General features: G+C 37.3%; 1 protein-coding gene across 10 annotated transcripts in view; it reads right to left on the bottom strand.

The window, feature by feature from the left end:
• The window catches only part of LOC124166034 (dystrophin, isoforms A/C/F/G/H-like), a 957,857-nt gene that overhangs the window by 571,736 nt on the left and 362,497 nt on the right, over positions 1-23,624 (bottom strand). For all 10 annotated transcript variants that reach the window (XR_006866384.1, XM_046543616.1, XM_046543612.1 and 7 more), the window contains 8 exons: positions 14,521-14,691; positions 14,274-14,408; positions 12,903-13,268; positions 11,737-11,912; positions 9,124-9,300; positions 8,327-8,470; positions 5,590-5,755; positions 3,180-3,284 (listed from right to left, as the gene is read on the bottom strand). Coding sequence is in view for 9 of the 10 variants with exons in the window: in XM_046543616.1 (XP_046399572.1) it covers positions 3,180-3,284; positions 5,590-5,755; positions 8,327-8,470; positions 9,124-9,300; positions 11,737-11,912; positions 12,903-13,268; positions 14,274-14,408; positions 14,521-14,691 (1,440 nt within the window). In the remaining variant the exon portion in view is untranslated. The remainder of the gene's footprint in view (positions 1-3,179; positions 3,285-5,589; positions 5,756-8,326; positions 8,471-9,123; positions 9,301-11,736; positions 11,913-12,902; positions 13,269-14,273; positions 14,409-14,520; positions 14,692-23,624) is intronic.

The following is a 23,624-nucleotide window of genomic DNA, read 5'->3' as shown; positions in this document are numbered from 1 at the left end:
AAATACTGATGAATAACAAAATGTAAAAGAGGAAAATTTTCCAAGAGTTGTTACTAATGACATCATGTTAATCTACACATTCAAATTTTAATATGCTCAAAATATCCATTTGGTGCAATTTGTCAGGGTGTGGATAATTTCAGTACTGAGGGAATAATGACACAAATATATTTACTTACCCATTACAATTCCTTTCACTGTGCTACGATGAAATAACAACAAAATCAGAAGAGTATACCATTATAAAGATTTGGATTTATATATTGGTTACCATCATATTTAAACTATAATTCTAAAAACCAATAAAACATGTCATTGCAAATTGATAAGAAATTTAGAATAGCAGCCAAAAAGTATTTCTCCCCAGCCAGTAGGGCAGAAATTCTTTAAATAAATGGAAGGGGAAAAATATATTGCAAGAGAAATTACAGGGTAGGAATTTCCCTATCTTTTCAGTTTGCAGAGGGCCCACTTGATCACACGTGGATCTAGTGCTAATAATGCAGTGAATTAACTTTTAAATTATACTCGGAGGACTCACACGGTAAAAGAGCTAATTGATATTTTTGTTCCACCATTCAAGAAACAATCATAACATACAATCAAGAATTTTAAATTCTAAAAGTGGACTGTGCATGAAAGGTTGTTATTAGGCAGTACTAATGCTTTGATTTTATTGTAACTTAAGTCCCTTAGCCCTATTAAGGAATTAAAAATTATGATGGTATTTGTGCAACTTTATAAGAATTCAGCTGCTCGTAAGAGGCACGTTTTAGGGGATGAGATGCCCTCAATACCTATTTTGAGACGTTTTCCATCTGCTAAGCGAAAGCCATAAAACAAGACTACTGATTCATACAATCGATAGAACAGAAATCGAAATGTCCATTAGCAATGGGTGGCAAGCACGAATGTTTTGCACTCTAGTTGTATCTTGTCCCTCGTGCAGTATGAGTGAAAGCGATTCAATATGACACAGTAACATCAGAGCCACCTCTCACGCCCTGATATTTACATAGATGAGTACAGTGAGGAGTGAATAGGAAGATAAATTATTTACGCCACTCTCATATTACGCTATTATTTTTATTTTCTTGCTTCAACGTGCGTTTGGCGTATTTTTGGTCGGGGTGTTTGCCATCAAATGCTTTCTATTTTACGCAACTCACGGACATACGGGTATGCTGCCCACTGCTTTCTGCCGCCCGAGGAACAAATGAAGATCAAGCATTCTTGAACGTTAATGCCACAATATTTTCACTAAAATTAACTATTTATTTATCGAACGACAGTTTACTACATGAATTTGAGACTGAGCACTCCATGTTAACTTCATTTCTGACAGATCGCCAGAAATTACAGAGAAAAGGGACTCTTGGTGAAGGTTTTATGGCGATGGAAACTCTCACTATGGCAAGTGCCAACACCAAAAGGGACTCATAAAAACGAATTTTTTTACAAGCGTATTATAGGGTCAATTGACGGTGCTTCGGCTATCTCTCGTAATGGCAGGGGTCTTGCAATAGCCCGTACTCACTTTAACGAGGTTCCAATGTATTTCAACAATTGGGTCTGTATTTCAAGTGAGTATCATTAGCTTATCTTCGACTGTGATTCTCCACAATTTAGTCTGGTTAACAAGGTTTTTTACTCTGTAACCACATCATGTCCACTAAGATTTACTATTATGTTATTACTGGAATGATGTATTATATAAAAATATTTCTTTCTTTGTTTGTTAGTAATAAATGAAATGAACATGAATGGAACTCCTCGGTGTTGGTGTATATTCTTGTCAGAACTCATTGGTGTTCGTACCTCATCATTATCATTGTTTTCCATCGTCCTTTGTCGTTTATCATGGCTACTGCTGCATAAAATTTACCCATCTGACATCAAGATTAGTACCGTAAAGGTCATTTTTTAACTGCAGTTGCAGTGCTTTTGCCCACCCTTGGATTTGTTTTGAATGTGAAATAAGTTGTATATCCTAAGTGTCGTGAAGACCCAAAAAAAATTATGGTTTCGATATAAGTATACTGTTACCTAACCCTCATCATTGGAAGTGAGATTCATTCTTTTCTCTTCATTAGGTTTAACAGCTTAATCATACTTTTTTTGCAGAGGCACTGAAAACAGAGTGGAACTGTGGGCCCCCAACTCCTTACTTACTGTGGGAAGGAGCATGGGAGAATGGTTTTACCTTCCTAGGGTGCGGGCAGGGGTCAAAAAATTAATTCTATATTACAGTGTAGATGTGCCTAAATAAAGATAATTTGTTTCTGAATTTATTTTGAGTTAAAATGTGAGGCATCTTCATCCCATTTTGAGTTAGCAACAATGCCAAGAGCAAACTGAACGGATGATGATTTCTTCGTTGACGTATTATTGTTGCTGATTTTTTGGGCAGTTTATTTTAACAACTCAAGTTGCTAGATCCCTTGGTTCTAAGTTCGTTGGTTGAGTAATTCTGTTTATTTCCCCCTATCGCCAGTAGTATAATTGGTGGAACAAATTCATTTGTTAGCTTTAATGGCCGAGTGGAACATAAATTCTGCAATAAATGTAATAAAAATTAAAAAAGCGAGCATTGAGGAATTGAAAACATAGTACTTGTTTTAGCCATCAGGTGGTGGTAGTGTACATAAAATCACTGTTAGTTCGGCATATGGCCGCTAAGTGGTGCCCTTCTTGTTGTTAGAGAAATGATTTCTGTCGCACTTAGGAAATCTTTCTCTTTGATTTCTCCAGATTTTCTTCAATTTTTCACCAAAATATACAGATATAATTTCTCTTACCCTATAAGTCTCCTCTGTTTCATATGGAAAGTTTATGTATATTTTGATTCTATTTACAGTGTTGTGCTGGCTAGGTATAAATTTCACTTGAAATGGAGAGCAATCATATTTTCATTATTTTTTCAAAGGCAACAAGCATGATTACTTTATCAACACAAAGAAATTCAACAACTTCAATACAACTGAAGCTATGTTACAAAAAGTAATTTCAGGGGATCAATGACATAGGAAACATTGCAGCCAGGAAATCAGAATCCTTCCTTCATTATCTTTCAGATTGAAAATAAATACTTATCTGCAATTAAAAAAGAGCCAAACTATACCACAGTGAAAATTTGTGATAACACAAATTATTGATTAGGAATGACAAAAAACAAGTACCTTTTCCATTGATGCGGTCAGAACCCTCAATTGGTCAGCATTCAATGGGCCAGATTTCATTTTTTCCATATCCTTCCTTCTTACAAGAATCTCCTCCTCTTGGGCCTGTTTAATAGTTTAACGAGGAAATAAATTATATACAGTACACACCCTTGGGATTATCTGGGCTAATGATGGGGAGAGATACAAATTATCGGAAACAAATAAAATCCAAACTTTACTTTGATTTCTCGTCATTTTCATAATTTACCTAATTCAAAAAAGCTTTCTTTTCCCAATCACGCTCTTTTTAGCATCAATAACGTGATTGTACTTCCTACTGCTATATGTAATACCCGGTTTCCGAAAATCACGCACCCGTGGCAGTGAGGTCACAGATTCAGAAAAGTGGTTAGCACCAATGCTTCGAAACCACTGCGCGACGCCAGACCCTACACTGACAAGCACCATGCTGAGTAGTCTCGTCTTGAACAAGTTGCCCGAGATGCAACTGCCGCAGGATGTGGATCCGTAATCACTGAGCCTGATCCCGCACCACAATGCTTGGAAAGGAAGGAGGCACACGCAACTGCCGTGAAGGCAACGGGCACGTAAATACGCCATCGCACCACAATGCAATCGCACATTAGCATTTATAGGAAACCAGGGCTTTTGGCAAATTGTCTACGCAGGCGAGTATGACTCACGCTATCTCTACTTCCACTTCCCCCGCTGCTTTCTTCACTTCTACGATTCCATTCCATTCCTTCCTCTTCAGTTTGGGCGTTCACATGCAAAGAAAGAAATCTCCCGTTCCCTTGGGCTGCATTCAACCGCATGTGAGGCCATGGCAATAATTGCACATTTGCGATATAAAATATACAATTAAAGATCGTAAGTAACATTTCTCAGATTTACGAGTGATTAACCATTGAAGAATCTTCTAAAATTAATCAAGAGTTTTTTTTCCCACCGCTGATCGTTGTCTAAAATGCTAGAGCCGACCTACGAGTAAACTTGAAACATTCCTACTCTGCAAGTAGATAAAATAATTCCACTTTAAGAGGGGGATTCTAAGGGAAACAATTAGCCTGATGTGGCATTGTATTCACCCTTTAAGTGCCAGCCCATTTTTCCTGGTTTGCTGAAGAATGCCAGGCCTTTTGTGGCTGAATTTGTAGGTTTGCACTAAAAAAATTATATAAAGCCTAACAGGCATTTCAGAAACTAATTTTTTTTCGTTGACTCTCAATACTTACGGGTATGTTAAAGCATGATAGATATTAAAAAATAGAGACAAAATCTACACAAAGCTCAAAAATAAAAGCCCTCAGTGCAAAATAAGCCCGGCCGATAGATCGGCCCCTGGCACTCTTTGCACATACAACTTGGGTCGATAGATTGGCCCCTTGGCACTAAAAGGGTTAAAATAATGCAAATACATATCATAGTGCTTTTGCATCCGATTTTATTTTTTCATAAATGTCGCAGAGAACTTCTAAGGACTGAGAACTCATGCAGGATAATCTGCAATCAGGATAATTCGCAGCTGGATAATCGAGAGTATGCTGTAAATAAATCTATCATGGCATGTAAAAATTAGTAACGGTGCACAAAACAAAATATAAAAGTGACATGACCAGAAAAAATTTAGGGGAATTATTATCACCACATTCTATGCAAAACCAATTCTGAATTCCACCCAATGCAAGTCCTATCATTAAATGTGTTGGATACGCTTTGATGCAAGATGGCGTATATATACAGTACAGCCGCCGAGAGTTGTCTGATGACAGGCAAAAGGGATAGGGGGCAAGGTTGCCAGGTGAGAAAGGGAAATGCCCCACTCACACGTAAAAAAAATGCTTCCCTGAAGATAGGAGCCAGAATGGGCAACAAGCATGAAGGACCCAAAGGAAAAATCCCTTGTTTAGGAAATTCAAAGAAAGGGTTTTGGTGGCTTTGGTGGTTCAGGCTTGTTTCAGTATTTCAGATGCACGTGACAACGTTGTATGACTAGGGGAGGGTGTGAGGTGCGTTTGGGGGACAGTGGTTGGCTGCAAACCGTGCTGGCACAGGGTGTTCCGCCCCTCCTATTATGCTGCCATCGGACTAGTCTTGCCGGCTGGACTGTAATGATTGATTTGATCATTCATTTCTGCTAAAATCAAGGACACAAGTGAAAAAAATAGAAGCATGTAAAATAAAATAATTATCATTTAAATGAATCAAGTAAAACTCAATTCAGAGCCATGAAGAGGGAGGGGCATAGAATGTTCTGACCATTCTTAAAAGTGGAATGGAGTTGGGAAGAGAGAATTGTCCCCAATAACCCAAGGCAGACCAGTAGCTAGCGACTCATTCAATAGGAAGAGGGCATATTTTAATGCAGGGAGAGAGGGAGACAAAGGAGATTTCCAGAGTGACGCACCTTAACAGCTTTGAGTCTCGTACTCAGCGAAGCTTCATCGGATGGATTTGGGGTGGAGTCAATTAGTGAGCGTACTTGGGCAAGCCAAGAACTATCCACTTGACTGCTTGGCCCTGCTGCTTCTGCCTTTGACTCCTTCCTCTGAGCAGCTTCCATTGCAGATATTCTAGAGGAAATATACACAATGCCTCATGAAAACTATTGTGTTTCGCATTTAGGAAGTCAATAAAATTATGCATGCACATATTTACCATTTGGATCAAAAATTAAGAACATATCGGAGGGATCAGTATTAACTGACTGATATGACAAGTTCTTCCAGAAAACTTCAAAAGGACATACATAGGTATACATAAGAATACACCCATGTCTCGTATAGCGCAATTTCCATTAGCGCAAATTCGTTCCTCGGGGAAACATTGCAACGCAGTGTAGCCTAATCAAAAATCTTAAACGCTCTCGTGATAAAACGTGAACTTGCGCTAAGTACACACGAAATTTCTATCATTTTACGCATACAAATATTATTGCTTGCCTCAAATCTTCTTTTTTGTTTCTATATTAATCGAAATCTATTGCTGTGCAGCGGCCAAAAGGATTACTCGTCATTGGGTCCAGATAGCCGGCCTACCGAAGTAATTTATCTCGTCTCCTTAACAGAATGAGTTAATTTAGATCATTAATTAAGCATGGGGCTAGTGGAAATGAGTTTTTTTTAAGCAATACTGGTTGAGACGTAATTTTTGCCATCATAGGTTATCAGGCGATTGACTTCCAGGTAGAGGGTCTACGCTAAAGCCTTCAAGGTCATCGGTATTCACGGGGGAGAAATGGAGCGGTGGCCGAGTTGCGCATGAAGAGCACCAACATATAAGAGGGTCCCCTATAGAGTCTCAAACACAATAGCTTCGTTCCCTCCCCACAGTCGTAGGCCCTCTGCGTCTCAAGAACACAGTTCAGCAGTAGAAGGTGATTTCGATAGAGCCATGCAGAGTAAAAACCAAGAGAAAATGGCAAAATATAGGAATGCGGGAAGAAAAATCAAGAATTTATTAAGAAAAACCATAAACCTAGAAGAGAAATTGATATAGGTCAATTGCTTTGAAAATGGAGAACGTCAAAGCGATATTGCGCGGAAGTTTAAACGCACGAAGCCTTATTCTGAATAAAGACGAAGTTAAAACATCAGTGACCTCAGCCGCACCAACTTCAACCAAGCGGTCTACACATACGGAAAGTTCATAGTGAATCAGTACAAAAAGACGAGAGTGGTAATCGCTCCGAGACATTTAGTGAAAGCTCCGGTTGGTTCCAGAATTTAAACGGCAAGCAGGTATTTTTAGTGCGGTGATATCAGGTGAATCTGTAAGTGTTGATAGCGCAGTCACCACAACATTTTCTGATGAACTCCAAGCTGTGATTGAAAGTGGCTCCTTTCCCCCTCAACTAGTTTTTAGTGTTGACGAGACGATATTCTACTGGAAAAGAATGCTTTCTCGTTCATTCATTTTCAGGGAAGGAAAACCTGGGAAGGCTTCAAGACATTTAAAGACTGTTTCACGTAACCGCTAATGACTCGGAGGACTTCAAATTAAAATGATTTATCATTCATAAACTCCGCTAGCTATGAAATGGCATTCAAAGTAGCGTTTGCCTGTCACTTCGATGAGCGACAAAAGGGCCTGGGTGACACAATAGTTGTTTTTAGACTGGTTTGAAAAATCGTCCACTGCCGGCAATGCATTACGAACCCCTGAGATAGCCGATGTTAGCCCACCCGCACGACAGGAGGGAATTTCAAAAGCACGTAAGAATTTTTTTTAACGTGAATAAAAGTCTTCAAATGCGTGCATACTATCTTTAAAGATGTTTTAAACTATAAAAAAATATATAAATAATGTTTTCTAAGGCTATTTATGGGAATATACATATATGTTTTAAAGGAAATTCAATACCCAAGACCTATGCTACCAGGAACGCATCCCTATCTTCCCAATGTTAAAACACACTCGTATAACGCAAATTCGTATAGCGCAAAGACCCCAAGGAACGCATCCCTTGCGCTATACGAGACATGGGTGTATGTACAGGGATTATGGGATATCAGATAAATTGAATTTTTTTCCAGAAACCTAATCTCTAATCCCTTTTACAGTTACACTTGAAACAACCATATTTCTCAGAATATAGTCCCCCCCCTAATTTTGAGACCTCAGTTTTAGGAAAAAATTTTAAATATGCATTTCAATCTAGTCCCCCTTTTACTTTTGCCGCAGGCATTTTTGGAAAATAAGGGGGGACTATATTCAGATAAATACGGTATTCCAAAAATTGTTCTCCATATGTATTTAGCAAGTTTAAATAGTATTAATTTTTAATTAAATTTTAATATTAACATATTAACTGCAACCCAGTTTTATTATAACTCAGAAAAGTGGGTCTGTCTCTTTCCCCCAGTTCCAAAATTGCAACAAAAAGAATCCAAAACAGGCAAAAGAAGGGAGTAGCGATGAGGTCATGGCCAACAAAGCCATGGTCAGTGCCTGGCTAAGAAGAGATACATACTTATATACATACATACATGTCATGGGGAAAGTGACAAGTCACTAAAGGGGAAAACTATGTATTTGGCAAAAACATACACATATTTGCACTAATTTTTCATTCCAATATTTAACACAACTAAGACAATATCACTGAGAGAATGTCTCATGAAAAATAAAAATTTACCACTCACTTATCTCTGCGTGTGGTCAGTTCAGCCAGAATGACTCTCCAACGACCAAGAAGTCCATCGACTTTCTGCTCCAAATCTCTTGATTCCAGCTCTGAGCTGCGAGAAACCACTTCGCGGCTCCATTTGCAAATGTTGGTCATAGTCCTGTCGATGAGAATCTCATAAATAATTTTATTTTATTGATGTAATTTGTTTAAGTGATGAGGAGCATTGTGGCTCCGACAATGTGCTATTGATTTTTGGCCCTTGCATTAGAAAAGGTTGAAGAGCCGTGCTCTAGATCCTGACACAGGACGCCTTCGACCACCCTTAGCCCTCCCTCCACCCCATTTCCAAAGTTCCACTTCTGGTGACCATAATTTTAAACTTCGTCAGCCAGAAATTTACCAATCTAAAAAATCGCAAGCCAAAAGTTTTTCAAAATCATTTTGTGGATTGAGTTTTATTTTTAAGTATTAACAATCAACTTCTCATGAAATTTCAAATTAAAATTACATAGTCATTATTGAATTACAAGACTTGTTAGAGTTAAAGCAAATTCATCTGCAGCTAAGCGAAAATACTCCATTAAATTCAAACATAAACACATGGAAAAAAATAGGAAATCGACAGCAAATGGGAAAATAATTTCAGTTATGAATAACAAACACATGTAACACATAACCTTCAAAAATTTATGCTGTATAACCACAAGAAAACTACCGAAAACTCTATGCATTCACAATGATTCCCTATGAGAAATCAATACAAATAAACTGGTTAATATCATATAAAAGTTGCATAAAAACGGTGCATACCTATGGCGCACAGTAACTTGCTTCTCCAACTCTTTCTGCTTCTGGCGTGCTTCTTCCAGGGGCATTTCTTTCTCACTGAATTGAGCCACCATTTTCTCTGCCTGGATCAACCAGTCTTCAAATGATGCACAATTATTTTCTAAGCCTCTCCAAACCTCATTGCATTTAACCCAGCGGCTACAAAGAAATTGTACATGAATGAAAAAGAGAAATCAAAATCAAAATTTTTAACATGAATTACAAAAGTAATTGACATTTAAGATGTGATTATTAAAAAAAAGTCGCATGAATAAGTGACACACACAAGTACAATAGAAAATGATTAATTTCTAGAAAGGACAATCACCAAATTGAACGTTGGAAGTGACATTACATATCTAGGAATTTACACCAGGTCAATCCACTTAATTTGCACCACCAAACCGACAATCACAAAAATAAGAATGAAACTAAAAATCACTAAATAATATTACTATAGATAGAATCATTTAATGTCAGTATTCTCGTCAAGAGAGGAAGGTAGTAAAGTTCATCAAGCCCTCCAAAATGCTTTAAAGATTCCTTAAGTGTACGCTCTCCAAGTAAGTACCCAGTGAAAACTTTTTATGGCTACAGCCTTGTCAGAATTACAATAATTTCAGAGCACTGTATGAAACAAGCAAATAACTATGAATGCAGTCACAAGGATGAAATTTGCCTTAGCCAGGATTCAAGCCCAGATGTCCCAATTGCTTGTCACACATGCTACCAGTTACACCACCGAGCTATCATCATCCATGGATCTCCGAGTGGGTAAACCGGGTGTAACATGTTGCATAGATGACTGGCAATCCGGAGATCTGGGTTTGAATACTGGCAAAGGCAAATGACTTTTTAATGGCTAATTTCATCCATGGAGTATATTACAATAATAACATATGATAATGATATTTTTCATCACCAGCACTAAGGATGGAATAAGTAGTGGGTGGAAATCAGCTCAAATACATTATAGCCTAAGTTACATTTCAGAGAGTACTAAAATGCTAGTTGTTGACATAAATTAAGATGGGTCGGTTGCGGTACCCGGTTCTCAGTCCAGCCCGTTCTTGGCCAGCGGCCCCAGTATCGAGAACCGATACCGCATAAACGATCGGTACTTTGGAACCGGCTCGGAACGGTGGCGAGGATTTGTATTTGGCACCCAAAGCTAAAATGGTATGCAGTGTATTCAAGGCCAAAAAGTGAAAAAAGAATAATAAATGCATATATTACTTTCCAATTGCAAAGCGTCGTTTTTTCTTTCGAGAGTTTCCTGCTAACTCGCACATTTACGGGTTCATCAGTTTGTCGCTCTCACCAACATTGTAACATTTCCGTTGCCGTGGCTGCTTTAAAACGAGCTGACTTTTTGACTGCCGCCATCCACGGCATGGTACCATTCTTTCAACTCACCAAGTCTCTATGTCAAACAAGTCAAATTGTGATGCAGATAGCACAGCGCTCATCTCAATCTGGCCTGTCTCAGCATGAAATACAAACAATGCTGCATTGAGGTCGCTTTCAGACCATATGACTTTTCTCCAGCCGCCATTCACACGAAATTCAGGCGGCTTTTAGACGAGACGACTCCCTCCAATGCCATGTGCCGTACTGTGAATAGCGGCGGGCAGAAAATCGTTTAGTCTGAAAGTGGTCTTACGATTGAATCATGTATATACATAGTAATTCTTTGACATACGAGCTAGATGCATTCCGAGAGCTTGTTCGTAAGTTGATAAGCCTATGCAAGGCATCGAAGATTGTGCTTATCCTGCAGAATGCAACATTGCATTACAATTGTGTGCTAACTCATGGCCGCCCAGTTTATCCATGGTGTCGCTGAATCATTGTGTTGAGCAGTTTATTGTTGAGGTTAAAAGAACTGTGACAGTGAAGCATGCGAATAAGTTAAGCAACATTTTAAGCTACATGGCAGAATACAGAAAATATTTTGAACTGACTCACAAGTTACTACAAATTAATGGATGATGTTGTCAGAAGTTGGGGGAGTTTCACTATTGATCCTGATGATATGCAGTACATAAACTGTGCTCCAAGCATATTCTGTGCAGCCCTTAAAAATCAACATCCACCACTATTGTTTTCAGGGAATGCCTGTTCATGGTAATATTTCTGCCAAAAAAAGAATAGATAAGACCCAGAGAGGGTAAAAATGTTGAATTTTTAAAATCAAAACCTGGAGAAAGAACCATTGGCTGCCTGATTTATTGTGAAAAATTGGTCGATCATGCATTCTTTAACGTGTTGTTTAAACTTTTTTGCTTGGCAAGTAAAATTATGGAGACAATCTTAAGTTTACAGTGCTTTCCTGCTAATTTATTTTTTTAGTGAAGTTATTTTCATTCACTTCTTGTGGTTGCTCATTTAAATTTTCCATTAATTCAGATAATATGAGTTCATTCTTAGAACCAAGATTCGAGAACCGAAGAGGGAGAACCAGACAAAGAACCGAAAAAATTTAAGAACCGACTCATGCTTAACATAAATACGTAAAATTATATTTCAAGGGAATGAGCTCCACCATTAGATGCACTGCACAGTGAGATCATTCCAAAAAATGGCAACACCAACCTGTGTCTCTCGGCATAAGCGCGATTCACCTGGGACCACTCCTCACGCAGCTTGTCCACCACACGTCTCACTTGATCGCCTCGCTCTCGGCTACCAGCCCTCCTCATCACTCTGTCCCTCTCATACTCAACCTCGTCCACTTTCTTCTTCAAAACAGACAATCCTTCCTTCAGCTCCTGCGGATTTATTCAATTGCATTCATAGATGTCGTGGCTGAACTCTAAAAAACTACATTCAAACTTAATTACCAATGGATAAGAGGCATGCACTGGATCTGGGCAAACTGTCACCTACTCTGGCATGGTACCGGAAGAAAACACAACACCAAGCCCCCAGAGGAGAAGAGAAAGTTTTCGCAGAAGATAATTGCTTTGGTGAAGGAGGCATTTACCAAAGAAATGAGTTAACGATGAGAACATCATATGCGATTAAAAAAAAGGCAGAAAGAGGGTCTGCTATGAATGATAAGTACATAGTATTGTGCTGAATGAAAATATAGACCTCGAGATGTGGGATTGGAGAAAAATAAAGGTGAGATAGAATGAGAAAATTGCCCTGTGTCAACTTGAGGAGGGGAAATAGAGAGGAGGCAGAATGGGATGATTGCCCACGGATGATGATGATCAGCTGGCAGAGGAGTAGGAAGGGAACTGTGTTAAAGGATGTAACGAATGGAGGCAAGCCATACATTGAACTAGAGAGAGAGACATAATGCAAGATTGGAGACACTTGGGTATAATTACTAAAGATGCTGTCTTATTTGACGTAAGCCCACCTTAAATGGCACATAAACTAAACTATTTTCTGGGACTAAAATGAAACTGGGGGAGTGCTGCAGCCTTTAAGTCAGAGCACTGGGCTATTAGATGAAGGATACAGGGTTCCAACCCTGGGGGACCCTCACAAAAAATTGTCAAAGAGGGAAAGGAACTGGGGGCCTCGCCCTTAACCCAGAATTCGAGACATGCACATCTTACTCTGAGGTGGGCTCTAACCTATCCTTTGGGTTGAAACTATGAGTGAAAGAAAATTGAATCATATGCGGGCACATAGTATGTACCCTGTAAGGCAAGAATGCCCAGTCATAGTCAGCAAGGTAAGGAGGATAAGAGTGTACATAATATGAATCATTAGTAGGAAGAATTCAAGTAAGAACACAAACTCACCTTGAGCAATTCCTCTTGGGATGGGAATGAATCATACTCATGGCCTGCAAGAGGAAATTCTGACATTCTCCGAGAGATGGTAGATACACCTTCTCGTACTCTATTGACATGGGCAACAAAGTCACACACTTCTTTCTCGGGTAAGTCCTTTTCCACAGCCACACTTTTGCTGTCAACCGTCAATGGCGTGGCTCCCAAACCCTTCCCAAAGCACTGAAAGCGCCCGTGTGCCTCCTTCCACTTCTTCATCATATCATCCTTGGTTGCACTTGATGTGGAATTCATTTTTTGGGCTGTGAGCTGTTTTGAAAGCATCTCAAGTTTCTCCACTTCCGAAGCACGCACCTCAAACTCAGACCGAAGAGCCTTAAAAATACCATTGAATGAATTTTATGAAATTTAAGTAACTCTCCTGGATGAGTGACGTTTTTATGCATATTCAGAAGAAACTAAAACAAATGCAATGAGAAAAGATACAACTTGTGCCACTCATTTTATGACAGGTGCTGATCAACACATTCAGTGCAGAGCACGTCATTTGATGTACATAGCCCCGTCAAAGCCGAGAGCATGTCAATTGACGTGCCCTGCCTCTCGGGCCAGGAGCCCTTTCTCCCCCTCCCTATGTCACTAACATCCACTTCCGCGTCTTCCGATGATCGTATTCATGGCCTTCAGCATACTTCCCTCTTTCGAACTGTGTACGCCATTCGTAAAGAGCAGTCTTTGAGCGGAAGTTATGGCGTGGAAACCTCCCTCTGTTTTTCTTTCTTATTTTAACATGCGATTTCAACCACTTTCATGAAAATCGGGCCTGCATTGAATGTGTAAAGCATATGCTTACCTTTAATCAAAGAATATTTCACAAAATAATAATAAAGCCAAATGAATAATGAACATGTATTTACCTCTAACTATAACACTGATTTGTATATAATAAACCAGAATTACCCGGAATAGGCTACCTTTGCCATCCTTAGCTCCCCACTTAAACAACGTAGGGCTTTCGCATGGTAGGTGCCATACCAAACATACACCCATTTAAGATCTCCCAAGGGCATCCAAATGGCTAAATGAAAAATTATCGTCAGAAAAAACATCATGACCACAAAAATAAGTCAGTGAATCAAGTGCTTTGAGCCTAGCCATCATTGAAAATTTACAAAGTAAATGCTTATTTTATATGTGTACTTTGCACCTCCTGTTCCCAGTTTTTTTATAGCTCAATCCTTCTTTTCTAAAATATAAAAATATTGAATAACATTTATTCTTAATATATAAACACTCCTTGAGGGGTGCCAAAATTAATTAATGCCTTACCAAAAGACTTTCGCAAGCATTACGTTTCAAGCAACAATTTTTTTCCCTCACCTGAAGCTGCCCTTCATCATTATTAGCTGCTTCCATCCTGCTCGATATGTCTCTCAGCCAGTCTTGAAGAGCGTTGGTCACCGAGTTCAGTTCTTGCAACTTGGTTTCAGCATCTTGAGCTTCTGCTTTCCTTTTCTAAAAATGAGAGTGTGAAATGCAATGTAGAATCTTTCTCTTTTCTAAGGAAAAGTAGCAAAGAAATATGTAGTCACTCATGAAGCAACAAGATAAAAATTTCACTGCTCACCTCAATTTCGCCCTTGACTTCATGCCACTTTTTCCTGAGGACGTCCTGCATGTTGGTCAAACTTAGAGCCTCCTTTGGGTCCTTAGAATGAACACTTAACACCAAACTATCCCCTCGGCTGATTAGAGTGGGGACATCTGGCGCCAGAGCACTCAATTCAGACTCCAGAATCTGCAATGGCATTGGATTAGCCATTTAGATTTTCTGGATTAATTAATGCATAATGTACCTCATTCTCATGCAAGTTTTTACTGTCCTCACCAAGTATATTCATCATTACCATGATGAGAATAAATAGACCATAAGGAACTAAATAAGGATGGATTTAAGCAAAAAATATAGCCAAATGGATTTACAGAAAAGAGGAAACCCCTAAATCTGCTGAATAGAGATTAGCATTACATATGTACCTGCACACCAATGAGATGCTGTGGGCATCAAACAGAACTCTCATTATTACAAAATTCATGGGACCAAAAAAAGGAGGTTTGTAATAATAAAGTTTGCAAGAACATTTCTTTTAAGAATCGTCACAAGGAAACATAACCTTGCCAAAATTTCTTGTCTCTTCAATCTTCCGTACTTATATTAGAGCAGCTGAATAGCTTCTGAATCATGTATACCATATACATGATTAAATAATGGGCCAATATATAATAAAACAAGCACATTAATTTCATTTTATCAACAGAAGAATGCGACAGGAGGTGCCATAGACAATCTTGAAGGATACTCAAGTATCTCCTACTGAACAAAGAACCATAACTGATACTCTTGGGCACAGTGCATGAGTATGAGAATTTAAATGTAGCACAAGGATTATAATGCAGCATTGTGAATATCCTCCTAAATGCTGATGCTTATTCATAGAATTTCGTGATAAAGTTCTTTTTGAAACTGCCGGGATCAGAACCGGGATAGTTCAAAATTTTGTAATAATGAAAATTTCGTAATACCGTTTCTTTTACTATCGATTGCATTAGCATTTTAGTTGGGACCAACAATTTGCTTTGCAAATATGAAAATTTCGCAATAAGGTTGATTGTATTAATGAGAGTTTACTGTTTTACTATTACTATCTATTCATCATAATTGCCTTTTAGGGGTACAACACACGAATTAATTTTAGTAATTATTAGTGATGGGTCGGTTCGATTCCTCGATTCTCGGCCAAGAACCGGAATCGAAAACGAGTACTTGCCAAGGCGAAAAATCGATTCCGATTCCAGCAGTACTTCAAACAACAAAATATACGACCGCATTTCCAACAGTCATTTGAATTTTCGCGCCACGTAATCGTAATAACAAAACACATATCTTCTTGGGATGTGCGAGTACTCGAAAATTCAAGTCGATCGAGTAGTTGGTACTCGACTCGAGCGTTTCGAGTAGCATTACGGATGTCGAGTCGAGTAGTTAAGGTTACAGAGCTTTCGAGGCTAGTAGGTCCAGCAATCTGCCGACAGGAAGCGCTATCATGAAACTCGTGTAATAATGCAGTTTTTAAAGCCGATAAGTCATTCTAATGCATTGGCCTGGTAGTTTCAGTCTGCCGAATACACTATTGTTGTTGTCGACGTAGGTGCCGAATACCTTTATGCCAGCCGCGGCAGCCGATCGTCTTCCTACCCCGCGCTAACTGGTCCGAAATCGGAAAAAGCTGGAATAAAGTCCAAAATGACCTTTTTGGGGATAAAGACTGGAAACTCAGCGTAAATACTCATAAATCATCAGCAAATATTAATTTATATGCCATTTTACATAATTGCGAACCTTTAGTGAGATACAGAGGCCCAAACATGACCAATTTTTCAATGCCACACGAGATATCGTTTTTCCTCAAAAAATCTTTGAATTTGTCCAAGTGGTTTTCCGTTGATATGAGTTTTGTGGAATAAAAAATGCAATATTCCTTTGATCTGGTGCTTTGCCTATACTTTCAATGACTTTTGAAGATTTTGGCTCTCATCTGTCTGGTTTTACAACGCAAAATGGCCGACCCGTTTTTCACGTGAAATTTGACATTAAGTTGACATTATCTTTCGTTTACGAAAAATATAACTCAGAAAATTTGAACGACAATATAAAGTAGAGATTTTTAAAGAGTACTAAGTAGAAATCTTGAAAAAAAAGTTTGCGACGAAGGAAATAAGAACGATTTTTCAATAGCGCGTCAAGGCTGACCTACACGCCGCGGACCTCTGAGGCTCGGTAACTGGGACCGATTTTTAAGTTTTTTAAAACATTAGTCCTGAAATTCGTCATTTAAAGCATGGATAATCGTCTTCATTGACTTAAAACACTAAACTGAGGATGTTAAAAAGGATTATGTATAGATCGACTAGAACATTTAGCACATTACTCGAGTGAAAATACTAAGGATTGGATATTTTTTGGAACCATCCCGCGCGTAAGAAATATGCCTCGGGTATTGAAGTAAAGTGAAGAGATTAAGTCAGCATGCTTAAGAGAGAGAAAAATGAACTGTTTCCGTGAAAGGCAACAAGCGATACCCTTTTCCCTTTCCACCCTCGCCGAGGAGAGTCGCACGGTAGGGGGAGTTTTCACCCCACCCCTATTGGAAATTTCTTATAAGAAAATTTCTTATCAGAAATTGGACATATTTCTTATAAGAAAATTTCTTATAAGAATTTTTCTATAAGAAAATTTCTTATCAGAAATTGGGCATATTTCTTATAAGAAAATTTCTTGTAAGAATTTTTCTATAAGAAAATTTCTTATCAGAAATTGGACATATTTCTTATAAGAAAATTTCTTATAAGAATTTTTCTTATAAGAAAATTTCTTCTAACTATCAGTTACAAAATGTTATTTATAACAAATTTTCTGATGGAAATATTTATTATAAATATTATATCAACATGCTTAAAACACTTGCGCAAACTTCTATAAAAAGCTACATAAGATTTACATCCCTACTGAGAGTACAAAGTTAGCATTATACCTAATTCAATCCAAATGTAGACGCCTATATCTTATACAGCAAACCTAATGATTTCCCATGAACCAAATGTAGATGTCTATCATCAGTGTACATCAAAAAGGACATTGAAGCCCTGTAAAGTTCACCTGGCTGGCCAGACAAGGCGAGATACCATAGAGGTCTTTCAGGGCATGGGTTCTGTATAGGGTTAACCCTTTCATTGCGTAACATTTTCTCAGAGTTGTTTCACATTGGCGGAGAATTTTTTTTCACTGCATTCACTTTATTTTTCGAAAATATGAAAACAATTTCAATAAAAAAGGGATTTTTATACTAATTTGACAATTTATTAAACAATTTGTTAATGGCATCACAGTGATGCCATCCACACCCATGTGATAAATGCTCCGGATATTTATGCAACCCGTTACACAAACATTAGAAACGACGGACAACATATTTTTACATAGCAACTAAGAAGCTTGAAATAATTTCTGAAATGATGGCGGAATTAAATTATAAAATAAGATAAATAATTTTTCAGATGTCATCCACTATCCATGCATCAAATTTTGGGTAAATAAAAGTTTTCGAATTTTAATTTTCACATCTAAATTTTTAAATTTACTAGTAACTTAGATTTGGATGCAAACATATGAAAGTTATTTATCTTTTACCCATTTTCTTTTGCGTTAATGCTGAAAATATTAACTAATAATTGTGAAATTCTTTGAAAAAAGGGTTCAAACACAGCCCTGGAACATTTGCACATCATACACCATCAGAATTATACTGATTCGCCACTTTAGTCGTTCTAAGGACGTGAGGAGGATTATTTCTTCTGTTTGTCCTTAGAGTTTCAGTGGTGTGTCTTTTTGAGTAACTCAATAGATATTTGAACAGATTATTATAATTTTCCATGTATAAACTCAGTAGAGTAGCTACGGGAGGGGGGTTATGGGTAACAACCCCCGTTGAGGTGCCCAAAACGGGTAAAATGGCCCCCGCACCCTCCAGAAGGGCCCTCAAACCTCCGGCAAAAACACCCCATTTCAAAATCGTGGCTACGCGACTGTATAAACTGTGCCCACTGAGGAGAAATCTATCGATTAATTTTCGCACGACTTTGTTTGCATATCCCCTGCCTCCAACATCAGGATCCTTCGCCCCAGTGTAAATTATAGCATCTTGCGCGAGGCCATTAGGCTCAGATAGCATATATAATGTTATGCCGCGTTTGTGACGCGAAAGCAACATGGACTAATGAAGCGGTTCTTTAAACGTGTAATAAATTTCTTTCATTCTTTGAGTGAATAATTTCAAAAGGGGTCGAATTTTATGCAAGGGGTCTCTTGGTATCGGATCATCTACTCCAGGGTTCCTGCCAAACTGCATGCAACGGAAAATTAGTTGAAATCGGTCTCGGGAAAAAGTACTGTGAAGGAGGGAAAATTTGAAGATATTTTCCTACCTTTTCCAATAATCTGGAATGGATGGCTATCTTACAATAATTCATACAATCATACATTAGGTATATCGGACCAAAAATGTCTCCCATACCCCACGAGTAAGATTCCTATGCTCGGTTATCCTTGAAGAACTGCATGTTGAGAGGCATTGGCAATATGGACCAAAGCCTTTCAGACGACAATATTTCCTCCAGCTCCACATACTTGTATCCTCAACGTAAACCTCAGTTAACACCAATAAAATATACTGCAATAAAATACATTACACTTACAAAATGCACAAGACTGATGAGGTTGCTCTTTTGCAGTCAGAAAGAGATGTAAGCGTTAAAGTTTAGAACCGACGTACAAGAAATGTCTAAACGTGAATGCTCCAGATAAAACGGCAACGTATAATAATCCAAAAATAATTGTTTCTTTGCGCATAGAAATTTTGCTGACTTTCCTTTCTGATTATAATAGCTCTATTTGGTCGAAGTAAAATATGTAAATTGCTTCAAAGTTAAAAAAAAAACCTTCGCGGAGAAGACCCAATGCAGTGTTCTATGCATACACTTGAGTAAATTGTGCCAGCGATAGTTTTATTGCGAGGAGATATTCTAAGCCTAGTTGATCAAAGGCTGATACATAAACGGTCTTTGGGGTTTGAAAATAGGAATAAAGTTAAAAATGAAGATGTCTCCCATATTCCACGTAAGTGGCTAAATATATGTAAAATACCAAAATGTCCAATGGAAAAAGTCCATACGGTAATATTAGAAAAAAAATCTCTATAGAGGAGTGAAAATGCACGCAATCGAAAGATGTCCGAAGGAGAGACTGTACTAATAACGAGAGTCGCAAAAACTGAGAAGGAAGAGCTGACCTTTTCTACGACATGCACACAACAGAATAGTTGCATGGATTTCTAATAAGAATGGCAAAAATACTTCTAAAAATAGAGATAACAGGCGACACAGAGCGACTTGTAGTCTATTCTGCGGTGACGGAAAACGACTTTTTTATTTGAGCCCCGAAATTCGATCATTTTTTCCCCAAGGATTTCCCCAATTCTAATTTCTCCTTCAAAATGGAAAAAATATAAAAATTTCCCTAGAACCTTCATTATTTCCCGTGAATAACGAATTGGTGGTCGTAATTATTCCCACCTAGTAACTTTAACAAACTCATACGAAATAAATGAGAAAAAGTCGAAAACTCTATTTCTTCTTCCGTAGCCAATATAATCAGTATTGAAAGGATCGTTCAGAAAATGAGTGGCAAATATATTATGGAAGAATGTTAGGAGTTATAACGGCATTATGTAAATATTAAGTTTAAACATTAATAAAAACAGCAACAGATTATTCAACTGTGTTTAGCGTGTGTAGGTATAGTGACCGTAATTTGAAATACGAAAATATTTTTCGTCAATGAGATGAAAGGAAATATTGTTTGAAAAATTTTAATAGGACTAAAACGAAAATAATAACCTTCAAATGTGGCAACACTTAGTACAAATATTCAGAAAAGTAAATAAAATATCGCATTTAAATTTTTTTGTAATGGCGAAAAATCTTACAAATTAAAAAGTACTCCATAAATGTAAAAAAAAATTACTCAAAAAATATAAACCATTTTTCAAAAACGGAAGGCATATGCAGGTAGCCTAATCCATTTTGTGTGCGGGAAACCATCATGAGAGTAGATAGAACAGAGCGGAGGAGCGTAGGGAGCGATTAAAGGACATAGGCCGGCGTGGCATCAATGTGATGCCACCCGCCCGTTGGCAGGACCTACGCTGGGCATCAATGCTATGCCATCCGCACTCAAAGGGTTAATGTCCCCACATGCTAAAAGAAACTAAAATCAATGAAACCAACGATAGCCTAGAATGATATACTGATAATTGAATACAACTTTGGCAATCATTACGCAATGAAAGATACAGGAATTGCAATATGGAATATGATTTAACCTGGAAAATTGAAGAAGCAAATGAAATAAAATTCAAGTTCCACTCGGGATAGGTACTTCAAGAAATTATATGGGAAGGAAGAGTAAAATTTGATAAATCAAATGCATATGAGCAATGTTTATTTAAGATACCAGAGAATGAGACCTCTACATGCAGATTTGGATAGTTAATGAAAGAAATAAGCAAAGCAAAATGGAATTTGATGCCATTTTGGAGAAAAGGATATGTAGAATATGGCTAACAATAATTGCAAGATTTAGGGAAATTAATAGGAATCACAGAAACACTGATTGAGAATAATAGTTGATGTATTTTCCATAAAATAATAACTGTGCAGATGTTGGCATACTCATACAAATTCATTCTCATTCTCTTCAGAGACGACTAAATCACTCACTTTGTCCTTTAAAACACTGTTTTCATTAAAACTTCCTCTTATGTTAGATATGCCACAATCTGAAAAATATACATGTCTATCTAAATTAATGATGAAAAGTTTAAAATTCAATGAAACTATCTGTTTAAGGTAACATAATTTTAGGAATGCCAGTTTTTTAATACTTACCAAATGAGGTCAATGCCTTATTTTGGTTAGAAGCACACGACTTATTTGATTAAACTGCTATCACAAAGACATTGTGAATGATTAACATATAAAAGCAATCCCTAGCAACCTAACAACCAAACAAGTTTTGGTTGTTAGGTTGCTAGGGAACCTAACAACCAAAAACAAAATGTGAACAGTATCCTGCAACGTATGCAATCGTAGTATACATCGTGGTTATTCATGGCCCATATCGAACTTCCATCGGTCAAGTAATCTGTAGACTCGAAACAGACAGATCTTTTAAGTCTACAATTTTTCATGTGCCCTCAGCGATATGTATACTAACAAGTCGCTTAAAAGAAGCCTCCGCTTCTTGGAACCATTTATGTCAAATACCATGCTGAAAAAACCAGGAAATTAGCAGAACATTACTTAAAAAAGAGTTATACATAATTTCCAAAAATTATCTTATGTAGAATTCCTTAAATAATTATCAATTGCCAACATAAGTTATGGTGACACGCCTGCTGGATAAAAACCTAAAAGGTATGCGACCCGCGCAGCATTATTGTAGAATTCTATAAGAAATGCAGATTTCTTATAAGAATTTTAGTAAGACTTATAGAATCCTATAAGAATTTCTATAAGACTTATAGAATCCTATAAGAAATCTGTAAGACTTATAGAATCCTATAAGAATTCTGTAAGACTTATAGAATCCTTTAAGTCTTACAGAATTCTTATAAGAATTTCTGTAAGACTTATAAGAAATTTCCAATAGGGACAAGGCTCTTTTAGCCTTTTTTATTACTGCATCCGTCCGATGTAATATTCATTTGCAGCGTTTAGTTTCTTTCTTGAACTTAAAAAAAGCAAGAGATTTTAAGGTTGATTGAATGACGTGAGAAGTATAGCATTTTTTTTGGCTCTACAAAACTAAAGTTTAGTTCTATAGTTGTTCGCTTCGTCCACTTGAATTCCATTAAGATTCAAGATCCAACAAATCGTTGATATAATTTTTAATAAAAATTCCAAAGTCTCCAAAATCTTGCAATTTTGGTGGGAAAGTACTTGCCCAATAACACACATGTGTAGCAAAAGGCAATTTTCTGCAGGCATTAATACTGTAACATGGAGAAGTCAAAACTTGCAAAAGATTTGGCTGAGCATGTAGAATAATTGGATTTTCTGCTGAGAATTTGAAAGGGCCAAATATTACATGATTCATATATGTAGTATGTAATCTTTATTACAGCTATGAAAATTCCTGTACTCAGGGCTCTCCCTTGTAGTTTGGATATATATATATATATATATTGTCGACATATTATCAGTGCCAATATTCTAAAGTAATACCTATCATGTAATACCACTTTTCAGGTATGTTCTGTTTTGAAATTTAGCTATTATATTTTAATTACATAGCAATGATATGAAAGATTCTTTTGTCAACTGACTCTTTCACAGAGTAATATTTAAAAAAGTAGTTTTCTTGTTGCCTGGAATTAAGTGATATTTTTCTTGGAGCCTATGGCATCAGAATCGATGGAATCGGTATCGGTAGAATCAGAATCGAAATGTCAGAATCGGAATCGGGATCGGAATCGATAAAATTTTGGAATCGACCCATCACTAGTAATTATACCAGTATTAAAAATTTCTAGGATGAGCTTAACCATATGTATTCCACACAAGAATGTCAATGATTCCAAAACATGAAATAAGCAAGTATTATATCAACATGCAACTAGACAAGTAATGATAATACAGTAAAACCTCTTTACATCGTAATGGAGGGGACCAAAATTTGGGCAATTTGATGTATGGAGGTTCACACTATAGAGAGGTTTTAGTGGTAGGCACCATTTTTTCATATCCTTGGGAAATGAAAGGTGCTACTGTCTTTTAAGCCATTATATTAATATATTTAAATGTATAGGTATGCATAAGTGAACATATATTTACAATTTAATGGTTACACAAAGGTAAAAGTAAATTGTTCAAGAGGCCTTTTTAGAAAATAAATTAGTTAATGGGTTTGCTTAAAATTTTTTTCAAACTGTTTCAAAATAATGTTTTCAATTCCACAAGCACTTTTTAATGCCATTTTCACTGTAAATAAATCACTGGCTGTTTTCGTTAATGCCTTTTGACCTAAGAAATAATTCCCTGGTCTAAGGGTTGTAA

The sequence above is a fragment of the Ischnura elegans genome, chromosome 9 (genome assembly GCF_921293095.1).
Source record: "Ischnura elegans chromosome 9, ioIscEleg1.1, whole genome shotgun sequence".
NCBI lineage: Eukaryota > Metazoa > Arthropoda > Insecta > Odonata > Coenagrionidae > Ischnura > Ischnura elegans.
Note: the sequence above shows the minus strand (reverse complement) of the source record. Positions and strands in the feature narration are given on the sequence as shown.